Raw genomic sequence first — 11,920 nt, 5'->3', positions numbered from 1 at the left:
AATGAATGAATGTATGAATATTAAGCCACTTTTGAGATGACCCCTTTAGGGAAGCGAAGCTTTGTTGAAGTTTCTTTGGCGGTTGGGTAAGAGCCATCAAACATTACAACGCAAGAACAAGTCAGTGTATGAGCAATATTACACACACATACATGCCTAAAGTCAGACTATATAAATACATTTTTAATTAACCCAGCTGACATGCAAATACAGTAGCCTACAGTATATAAAATAGCTTTCCAAAACTTGCTAAAAAAAAGACAAGCACACCTTTGATTTTATAGCAATGTATTAATGTTTTATTCTAATTACAATAAACAGAATATATCAGTCCCTTATTTGTACAAAAATACCTGAAAAGGTTACAATTAAGATTTATAAGCCATTCAACTATTTACAAATCGAAGCAAAGCACATTATGAATACAGAAGCTCTCTCTTACAAAAAGAGATAACAAATGACTGTTTTCTTTTTTGCATTCCCTGAAATACATAATAGTTTATATTTTTTTATATATAGATATATTTTTACTTATTTGTACAGCCACTGTATCTTGCATTGTGAAAATGTTATGCAAACGCACAAGAGTGAAGATGATCCATCGTTCTACCGTTGCAGGATTGGGGCCAATCGGCTTTTGACTCACAAAGCAAATTGAGACTGCAACTCCGTAAGATGAGATCACTCATTCTCAATCCTTTCACCAGAATCATTTTAAGTCATATGTGCGGTTTTGATTTGTATCAATCAAGTACTTTGGACATTTGGTTTCCAACATCAAACCCTGGTTCAACAGTAGGGAGCGTGTTTGAACGGTAGCTACATCAGTCATTGGGCCCATACGTCAGGTCAGGTTGGCGCAGAAGAAGAGGAGTCATCCGAGGCCCCAGCTGTGATTTCACTTGCCTGGCTACAGAAACTGGTACAGGGACCAACTACATGTTTATGCATTGCTTACCAATAAGCATGATCAGTATGCACCAGCACGACAAAGTTTTAAATGATACGAGTCTTGTTTTAAGATTTGAAACAGGGACTCATGTAGTCATGATGTTTGGATTGGAATTTGAATCTTGGCTGTTCTCTAATCTGGTAAACGGTTTGTATTTAAGATGAGGATTTACAAGAGACTCTTAACGTGGGCACAGAGTTTGAAATCAGTTCAGGTAAACAGTCAAGTACTTTAGACTACTTTATAAACAGCTTTAGCAGAAGGAACTGAGAAGACTTTGAAACAAATTGTACTCTGCTGTGTAAGTAGTACTGAATCTACTTGGTTGTTTGTTTGTTTTTTTCAAGTATTCACAACTAACAACAAAACGTCAAGACAGATCGGTGGTGCAAGCTAAATGAGAAATGACTGTTGCCGTTTTGTTTTGAACTCTCAGCTTTATGAAACAAACAAAACAATATTGATGAATCCATCAACGCAGTATACATAAAAGTTGCAGGTCTGATGGACCAGTAGTTTTGAACATGCTCCAAGTCAACCCTGAGCAATCCAGTTACATTCATTTCTCTTTAAGTGTAAAAGTGTACAAACCCACAGCCCGCAGTTTATTTTCTATCCATCTTGCTACCTGAAGTTGCTTGCCGACCGTCCTTCCTTTGTCGAATTTGAAGTAATTGCTTAATGACACTGTGCACACGTTTCTATGCAAATGGCGACTACCTTGCCTGTCATTCACTTCAGTCAGGGAAACAAGAGGAACAGCTGGAGGTCTGAGAATGGGCCTAGAAGGAGTTGATGGGGGGGGGGGGGGGCTAAAATAGCTGGCATTACAAATTCACTGATATCTCAGTCGCCCAAGGTGACTTATAGCAAACTTGTAAAAAGGTGTATTTATAAGATTCAAACTCCCGCCAGGAAAATGTCCTCAACACACAATGCAGAAGTCGTCTGTATCGAAAAGCTAATGAAAAGACATAAACTGAGGATGTATATTTGTCCAAAGTATTTTTAACCGGTTTTCAAGGGAGTCGATGCAGTCACATAAGTATCAGTAACCAACATGATATCATTGTAGGGACATGTTGTACTATGTAGCATTATGACATGACTGTGCTTTGCTGTTTGAAAGGGATCATCAAATTAATACATTTCTAACATGAGATGAAATAACTGGGGGCAACACCTCTTAGTTGGGGAAATACTATTATATCTAAATCTAGATTTCATGTGAAAATAATTCAGTTCGTTAGGATTTTCCTCCTACATCTAGAATGTTTAATCTTTTCTCCTCAAGGCAAGGGAACTCAGCTCAGCTGTGGGTGAGACATGGAGATGTGAGATGTCTGAGGCCTCGTGGATCCCGTTTCCCAAAACATCAGTAGCCAAAGTGACTCCTCGTTCCTTTCCGCATTCTTCTTTGCTTAAAAATGTCATCACAAGACAGTGACGATCAAACAGTCGCTGGATAGTTTTCTCTCGATTGAAGGATACGATCTGACGTTATTTTATTCGTCTATCAATCAATAGCAGACTCGGGGAAGAGAGCAACAAGGAAGAAGTTGGAGCTGCTGCTGCTTTGGGAAACCCCGAGTCACTTTTATCTGACGACTCTCCAACTTGCGTCTGTTTGGACTGATGATGACCAGCACATGATGGACACCAGCCTGCTTTAAAACATCACTTCACAACAAGTGTCAATGATGACAAAATGATGCTCGAGTGATTAAACATAACAAAAGAAAAAAAAAAAGAAGAAAAAAACCAAAGGAAAAATATGAGCTATCAACAGACGCTATGTCATTCCAATAATAATTAATCACACTGGTCGATCATTTCGTGGTAATGACATAAGGAAACAGTACAGAACAGCGCTGAGAAAAAAAAAATCTAAAAATTTCAAGTAATCACTCACATCCAGATAAATAAATACATTTTGCTGAAACAATACTTAAAAAAATATTTAGTCATTGCATCTTAGTTAAATAAAATGGTGATGGTGCACGGAGTTTCAATATAGCGTGGCTATTCTGTATCTCCACTGAACAATATAGCTTAAGACAACCTGGAGTTTAACACTCAACGATGATGGCTCTCTCTTAACGCTGCATGACGGACAAATACATCTCAACAGATTCACCTCCAAAACAAGGACAAAATCAAAGTTTCAAGGCCAGTTTATGAACAAGGATTTTAAACCTAGACTTTTTTTTCTTTTCAATTAAAACAGTCATAGTTATGGTGATTCAGTATTTGTAGAATTCAAATGGCAGATGCATCCCGATCTGTTGCAGACACTGTACAAAAATTTATTTCATTTTTCTGTATTTGCATTATCTTGACCGGCATGAAAAATGCCCTGAAACGGCATCCGGGTAGCGTAGCGGTCTATTCTGTTGCCTACCAACACGGGGATCTGTGGTTCGAATCCCCATTCGAATCCCCGTGTTACCTCCAGCTTGGTTGGGTGTTCCTACGGGTGGGAAGCCGGATGTGGGGAGATGTGTCGTGGTCGCTGCACTAGCACCTCCTCTGGTCAGTCAGGGAGCCTGTTCAGGGGGGATGGGGAACTGGGGGGAATAGCATGATCATCCCAGGTGCTACGTCCCCCTGGCGAAACTACTCACTGTCCAGTGAAAAGAAGCGGCTGGCGACTCCACATGTATCGGAGGAGGCATATGGTAGTCTGCAACCCTCCCCGGATCGCCAAGAGGATGGAGCAGCGACCGGGACGGCTCGGAAGAGTGGGGTAATTGGCCAGGTACAACTGGGGAGAAAAAAAAATGCCCTGAAACGATCCTTTCCTTGACATAAGACGGGGCGTAATTCCAATAAATCAAACAAATGCAATGAGAGTTTTGTCTGTTCATAAGGTTCTCACTCGTATCAAACATTATGGGAACCAGAAACAACAGACAACCCAAGTGAATGGAGTTGGGACTGAGGCCCTGTATTTTGCAGTCAACATTACAGTTGTAAAATCTCCAGTTCTGTCGAGAAAGAGTGACAGATTGCGTCTCTATCAACTTGGTGGTCATGGAGTGGGTGAATGCTAGTGGTTATTCTTCCCTGTGCTCTGCTGGGAGGAGGCAGACGAGAAGTCTGATATGCTTGAGGGCCCTACCTCATATTGCTCTCTTTGTATTACGAGAGACGACGTTACGCCTTTGTCTGCACTGAAAGACAAGAACTGAAAGAAACACTTCATTCCTTTTCCCAAAACCGCTAAAATAGCTACCTGGCTTTTACTTATGAGAATCACAATAATAATAATAAAAAAAAAAAACAACAAAAAACAAAAACAAAAAACGTCTAGCAGGTTAACTCAAATCTTATATGTAGCTTCATAACTGTATTTCCATAACCTGAATGACACTGCAGTGTGAGATATGCTTGACCTTTTTGTGGACTCGAATGGGTATAAAGAGGTAAATACAGATGACTGAATAATTTAGGCAAAACGACCTGCGCAGCAGAATAATAATGAGAGGATCATCTTATCGTATCCAACCGTATGTGAGTAGCTAATGGCTACAGTTGTGCAGAAAGCAGAGACTGAACTGAAACAAGATCATACTAAAGGATATCAATTATAACGGAGAATTTCAAGGTATGTATAGATGACAGAACAAATCCTTTGTCTGAGATGAGCAAACAAACTTCTGTTAGGGCTACTTACATCCAGGGTTGTCCAACACACATTTCTAAACGGATGTCTATTTTTTACCACAGATCAGGGTGTTTCTGTGTTTGAGCGGGCAAGGGATTCAGAAACAATCTCTTTCTGATGCCTCTAGACCCAACAAAGGTTTTTTTTCCGGCTGAAACCTGGTGTGTCCTTACACGTTTGTGATACTGTAGGGCGGTGTCGCTACAAAGTAGTTTAGTAATGCGATGGTGGCGAAATCATACCCCAGTATGATGAGTGCAAAACTATGAAACTAAAAATTTCATCTATAGGCTGTGTGGATTATTCTGAACATGAGAATAATGTTTTTTTTTAAATGTCTCACAAAACAGAGTGGTCCGGAGGAAAACAACCGTCCTGCTGATTGTCCAGTCGATGGAAAACAAATGGAGTTATGTGATAAAAACTGCTGTGGTAAACCTTGTTGATCAGTGGGTCCAAGCTTATTGACGACTATGGACAGTGAGATTGTGGAAAATTTCGTGACAGTGTTGACAAAAACGGCAGGTTCATCATCCTATCCTTGAACTAGCTTCCCTCTTCTTCTTCTTCTTCTTCTTCTTCTTCTTCTTCTTCTTCTTCTTCTTCTTCTTCTTCTTCTTCTTCTTCCTTCTTCTTCTCCTCTTTCTTCAGAGACACAGTTCTGAGGAACCCCCATTAAGTTGAACATCTGACTCCTCAGTTTCTGAGCAAATTAAAAGAAAAAAGAAAAAAGTAAACCGAAACAAACCGACCAACCAGTCAGCAGTCTCCGGTGGACTCACAGCAAAGAAAAAGGACAACAAAACAACTGTTCATTCGCCAGCTTCTCAAAAAAGAAAGAAAAAAGAAAAAAAAGATAAAAATAAGAACCAACCAAGAGAGCGATTCTGTTTGTGTTTTTTTAGGCAGAGTCAGATCAAGTGATAGGGGTGATGGGGTCAGACGGTGTCATAAGGCCACAACGGTGCAGGGGTGTCGGAGTTTACAAGGCAGCACTCCTCTGTTGAGCTGGTAGAACTCCACCAGCTGAATCAGGTCAGTGAATTTGGTGGAGCCGTCATCAAGGCTGAAGAAGATCTGGCCATCCTCTTCACACTGTGGTTCAATTCATTGGTCCAGACAAGCACAGGGATACGGGGATATGCCACATGGTGGGAGAAGAGACAAGGCAGGATTAAAATTACTCAAATGAAGTTAAAGTTGCTTAGGGTAGGTAATACACCAGCTTTTGGACATAAGATAACGTTCATCAACTTATTGGGTGTGATTTGGAAGCTAGCTCAGCATTTCACTGTGGTGAGAGCTAACTGCTTTTTATTTCACAGAAAGTTGAATCAGTTCATCTGGACACAGCGTTTATTGACATATTTTTCATCACTCATCTAAGTGACCTCTTCAGTCTTAACTGACTGCAGGTATCCCCACCCTTACAGACAATACAGTGGCATAACGACCAAAAACAACCACTAGTTTCATATGCAAATTGCCATTGCTTTTCAATGGCCATGTGTACTATTCACAGAGTATTTAGGAATGTTTCCAATCACAACATTGTAAGATGGTGACAGATGTACTCTTAAGCCCCCCCTCCCCCGGTTCCAGGATGGTCGTTCCCTCTTCAGATAGATGGCCTCTTTGACTCCCCATTCACACCAGCATTCCTCCCTATCAAGGATGTGCACAACCTCATCCTTGAATGAGTGGCCACTGGCTTGTAGATGGGTGTAAACCAGGGATGGGCAACATGATCCAGAAAGGGCCAGTGTGGGTGCAGGTCGTTGTTCCAACCAAGCAGTTACACACCTGAGTCTACAAATCAAGGTCCTTAGCAAAGACTATTGGTTGACTGGATCATGTTGACCACCCCTGGTGTAGACTGTGGAGTCCTGGCCTGATGTGTTAGCGCTTCTGTGTAGTGTCATCCTTTTGGCCAGCATCTGTTTGATTTCCCTGATATACAAGTTACGTCAATCCTCCTGGCACTTAACAGTGTACACTATATTGTTCTGTTTGTGCCAGGGGGCTGGATCGTTGTGGGTGAATCAATTTCTGGTGCAGCATGTTTTGGGGTTGAAAGCATGTGAGACGCGGTGTTTGGAAAATACGCGTACCAACTATTCCAACACTCCTGCCACATACAGAATCACCACTGGTTTACGCTTAGGCAGCTGTTGTCCTTTTCTCTTAACCAGGGCCTGTTTGGTGGTACAGTGTCCTGCAGTCAGTTGAGACTGAAGAGGTCACTTATTTGAGTGCTGAAGCGTTTCTCTCAATAAACGTTGTGTCCAGATGAACTGATTCAACTTTCTGTGATTTTCTTACCTGGATTATTGACCGTGCATAAAGAATGCTTTTTATTTTGCTCTTGTACTTTCTTATATTGGTTAACAGAGTGTAAATTTGCGTTTGGTTGATGTTATGAGTTAGCTCACATCTGTCACTGAGGCATTAAAGGTACAAGAACATCCTAAATAGAAGGTGTGAGTGTGTTGGTGAAGTTAGTCAGACTCAGACTCAGTGAATCCCCCCCTTTTTCTCCCCAATTATATCCAGCCAATTACCCCACTCTTCCGAGTCGTCCTGGTCGTTGCTCCACCCCCTCTGCCAATCCGGGGAGGGCTGTGGACTACCACGTGCCTCCGCCCATAAATGTGGAGTCGCTGGCCATTTCTTTTCACCTGACAGTGAGGAGTTTCACCAGGGGGACATAGCGTGTGGGAGGATCACACTGTTCCCCCAAGGTCCCCCTCCCCCCTGAACAGGCGTCCCAACCGACCAGAGGAAGTATAAGTGCAGTGACCAGGGCAGCTATCCACATCCGGCTTCCCACCCGCAGACACAGCCAAATGTGTCTGTAGGGACGCCCAACCAAGCCGGAGGTAACATGGAGATTCGAACCTCTGATCCCCGTGTTGGAAGGCAATGGAATAGACCACCACGTTACCCGGACGCCCATAGACTTAGTGAATTCTATTAAGGCCTTCATACACTGACAATAATTTGAGATCTTACATAATGGTAGTCACCATATCTGATCAAAAATAAGCAGAACATGTAGTCACCATATCTGATCAAAAATAAACATAACATGATGAGATCTAAAGAGATGCCTACCGGTAAAATCTGGAAATGTTTGATTTTCTGGTGATGGCACAGTGTGAGCACAAATGCCTTGGGGTTGCTCTGACTGACTCTGAGCAAAAATAGCCTGCACAGGGAGAGGAAAAGATGAAAACATTTGGTTTAAATTCAACAGTTAAGGGTGAGAGCAGAAGAATGTCAATAGCCTGATTCACACCAAAATCCTGGCGTTCTTCTGCGTTCCCAAAAATTGCCAAGTTGGTTCCAGTTTTTTCCTGGAAATCCATCTTTCTGATAAACCCTGTAAATCCCCGCATCTTAGTTTCATCAGATCCCATCCTGTCCTGTGAACATCTCTGAAGCATTATCTTCTCATTAAAACTGATTTTGAAAACGTGGGGATTGACCAGGTTATTCCCATGTGTGGCTAATTTTCATATATTGCCAGTAACTGAACAAAATATAGTTGCTTTTCTTTCTTTCTTTTTTTTTGTTATCACATCAGCTGTTCCATACTGCAGGTTATAGCCAAATAGGGATTAGTGTCTGGCTGCAAGAATTGTGAGATCGGCATTTTTGCATAAGTATATCTGGTACACAGATATGCATTTCCATTGGTTATGTATTTAACTTAATGTGTCAAAAACAGCATAGTGAAAGTGTGAATGCAGGAATTCTGTGGGACCCTTTCACACCAACAGGATACCAAGAAACTGCTGTGCCAGTGCCTAGGTAAGTGCTGTACATAGGACCCGTTTCCTAAGATTTTTTTTTTGGATCCCCCCCCCTTTTTTTTCTCCCCAATTGTATCCATTCAATTACCTCACTCTTCTGAGCTGTCCCGGTTGCTGCTCCACCCCCCTCTGCCGATCTGGGGGGGGCTGTAGACGACCACATGCCTCTTCCGTTACATGTGGAGTCGCCAACCGCTTCTTTTCACCTGACAGTGAGGAGTTTTGCCAGGGGGACATAGCGTGTGGGAGGATCATGCTATCCCCCCCGTTCCGCCTCCCCCCCAAACAGGTGCCCCGACCAACCAGAGGAGGCACTAGTGCAGCGACCAGGACACATACCCACATCTGGCTTCCCACCCGCAGACACGGCCAATTGTGTCTGTAGGGACGCCCGACCAAGCTGGAGGTAACATGGTGATTCGAACTGGGATCCCCATGTTAATAGGCAACGGAATAGACTGCCACACTACCTGGATACTGGTTTCCTAAGATTTTGAACTATGGACCCTTTCACATCAAAGGCGATCCCAGTAAAATCCCAGGATTATGGTTTAGGCTGAAAGGGGTATCAAATGGATTTTTATTTACTTTACTCAAATTTAATAAAGAAGCAAATCTCACTTATGAAAATGAAAAGAACATAGGTAATGACATTTATATGATCCAGATTCATCCAAATTCCAGCAGTTGTCATTTTTCCATCTACCAAAGTGAAGAAGATCTATAAAGCTAAATGTCTTTGTGGAATTTCTTTCACTTCGCATCAGTCTTACCCGTCCACTTGTCCCTGCTGATGGATAATACGATGGGATTCCTCTCTGGTTATTCTGCCGTGGAACCACAGCTGGGCTACATGGATGACTGCTCGGAAAGTGGAAGAAAAAAAAACTGGGTCAAACAATTTTTTATTCATTTAATCCCCAATGTCTGCGGGGTTTAAAGATGACCTCCCTGGTTTGGTTCCGAGAAAAAAAAAAAAGACTATAAATTTAAGGCTTTATGTGTCAGTGTTTACCTGAGCTTAGTGAGGAGTGGTGCAGTGGACTGTGGCAACCCAGCATGTTCATTCGCTGACTCCTCTTCTGAGAGAGATGCCAAAGACAGCCAACACAACAGGGATTAGTTCATGAACTGGTATCAGCAGCAGATCACTGTGGGGTTGTTCTATCACACTTGGTGCAAACCTTTTTGATGGTGAAATTTCATATGACTTAACTTGAAAAAGATCTATAGGATTTACTCTTGAGTACTGCTCTAACCTTATATAACCTGGTTTTAGTAAATGAATTAAAAGCTGGCACTCACAAAAGGATAAAACTGTGTTTTATCCTGCCGTCATTCCAGCAGTCTTCTTGTAAGTAATATAAAACCATTTTTAAAACATGACCTTCCTGGGTTGCATCAAACAAACAACAACCACCCAAAAAAAAAAACTCATCACTCTACTTCTTACAAGGGTGGCCCAGCCGTGTCGTCACTTTGTAGGCCAAGATTAGCTGCAATGATGGTAGATGGCTTACAAGCCAAAATTACAATTACATTTCCTCATTTGAAAAAAACTCGCCAAAATTTCCCCAAATAAGATCTGTGTTTCACATAGGGTTAGGAAGAGTTGCCAGCTATTGTACTTTTGGCGTGAGACTTGCATTCTCCCACTCCGCAAACAAATCTCTACCAGTAAATGGTCAAGGCTGTGAAACACAACCAGCCTACGTGCTCAGAACAAATTTCCAAACAACTATTCTTTTCCCTTCTGCATAACAGGATGTGATTGTGTCATCATAACTTTAACCTCGGCGATGCGCTCTGTTATCGCTCATGCGTTTACAGTTTGTTAGACAGCCTCAAAAATCAAGGTGAAGTGGTAATGGATGTTGGTGACGTATTGTGGCAATGCTAATCCTAAATCCTAAATTGCCCAACTGTAAACTTAAGTCTTAAGTCTACCCATGTAAGCGAATTCGGCAAAAGATATCCATAAGACATCCATACTGTTCAGCACACCACTAGAACAGTTTTAATATTCATAATCTAGAAAAATATAAAAATATGGCCTACAGTATGCGATAATGATCCAAGCAACTTTGGACAGAGGTTTCAATCCGAAAGGCGTTATATTTCTCAAAGTTCCCCTGAGTTTCATAGTAGTAGGTAATCTGCTACGTAATTTTCACCAAGGTGTTGTGTAAAATAACACAGACAACGCCGATCCAAACAGGATTAAAATCACTGTGATACACAAAACCTGAATTCCACCGGCGAAGCTAATTGCATCCCAATACGGTTTCTGGGTAAGTTTTTCCCTTTCATATCCAATTCTTTTTCTGTATGAGCTAGACTGTGAGATTGATCCAGCACTCCTACTATGAGAAGCTTGATAACTTCAGGCCCATGTTTACATTGCTATCACTTGTGTAAATAAGACCTAAACCTTTTTTTTGGGGGGGGCACCTGACCGACCAGAGGAAGCGCTATTGCAGCGACCAGGACACATATCCACATCCAGCTTCCCACCCGCAGACACAGCCAATTGTGTCTGTAGGGATGCCCGACCAAGCCGGTGATCCCTGTGTTGGTAGGCAACGGAATAGCCCACTACACCACCCGGACGCCCCTTGACCTAAACCTTTAACATGTTTGTCTCCACCAATCACTGATGCAGCATAGCATCGGTGTTCTCACAAGAGCTGTGACCTACAGTGTAAATTAATGTTATGGTAAGGCATAATAAGCGTTCTAAAATTTGATGTCCACATGCAAAGCCACATGCTTGTGCACGGAAAAAATAAAATCTCACTCCAGGAGCCTGACCAAAGTTGACATCTCTGGGTTAAGTCACCTAGCGATTTGTTCTACGAGTCAAATGCTGTCTTGTGGTTGCACTCTTATAAATTTCTTAACCAGTAATTTACTCACAAGAGCAATGTTGCTGAGAAAATCACTGGCTGGGTTGCTCTATTGGCAAGACACTCCACAGTTAGTGTCTTTTTAGCAATAGGTTTGTTGTGAGTAAATTACTGCTTCAAAATTCATGTGTACTATCAAAAGACATCATTTAACTCGGGGGGGGGGGTGGTTGGTGTCCTTTCCCTTTCAATCACAAACCTTATTTGAGGCAACTGTATTTTTTTCATATGGAAAGACAGAATGGGATATTGGACAGCCGTCTTGTGATTACCATATGTTACAACAAAATGACATCAGACTGGGTCACAGTGTTATTGGATCTTCTTCCTTTAAAGAAGCTGGGGGAGGGGGGTCAGATAGGGTCATTCTCAGGGTGGGTAGGGATGATAAATGATAATAAGACTCGGCTAGCTTCTCACCCTCCAGGCATGTCCCTCCTCCATGGCAGCACTCTGAGCTTCCACAGGGTTGTCAATCACCCTGCCTATCCTTCCTGAGAAGTCCATGGCCACAAGGGAATTCTCTGACACACTCCGCTGGAGGAGGGACGTGGAGAGACGTAAAAGGAAAAGTTACACA

At 42.1% G+C, this 11,920-nt stretch overlaps 1 protein-coding gene across 6 annotated transcripts in view; it reads right to left on the bottom strand.

Moving 5' to 3' along the window:
• Positions 1-282: 282 nt before the first annotated feature.
• Positions 283-11,920, bottom strand: part of LOC130117513 (growth factor receptor-bound protein 10-like) — a 145,248-nt gene continuing 133,610 nt past the window's right edge. For 3 of the 6 annotated variants that reach the window (XM_056285602.1, XM_056285605.1, XM_056285608.1), the window contains 5 exons: positions 11,761-11,877; positions 9,450-9,516; positions 9,208-9,295; positions 7,734-7,827; positions 5,112-5,714 (listed from right to left, as the gene is read on the bottom strand). In XM_056285602.1, the coding sequence (XP_056141577.1) occupies positions 5,568-5,714; positions 7,734-7,827; positions 9,208-9,295; positions 9,450-9,516; positions 11,761-11,877 (513 nt within the window). In that variant the 3' untranslated portion in view covers positions 5,112-5,567. Of the gene's footprint in view, positions 2,633-5,111; positions 5,715-7,733; positions 7,828-9,207; positions 9,296-9,449; positions 9,517-11,760; positions 11,878-11,920 lie in introns of those variants that run through there. The other 3 variants (XM_056285607.1, XM_056285606.1, XM_056285604.1) reach the window with 3 other exon arrangements.

This window comes from Lampris incognitus, chromosome 9, assembly GCF_029633865.1.
Source record: "Lampris incognitus isolate fLamInc1 chromosome 9, fLamInc1.hap2, whole genome shotgun sequence".
Classification (NCBI taxonomy): domain Eukaryota; kingdom Metazoa; phylum Chordata; class Actinopteri; order Lampriformes; family Lampridae; genus Lampris; species Lampris incognitus.
Note: the sequence above shows the minus strand (reverse complement) of the source record. Positions and strands in the feature narration are given on the sequence as shown.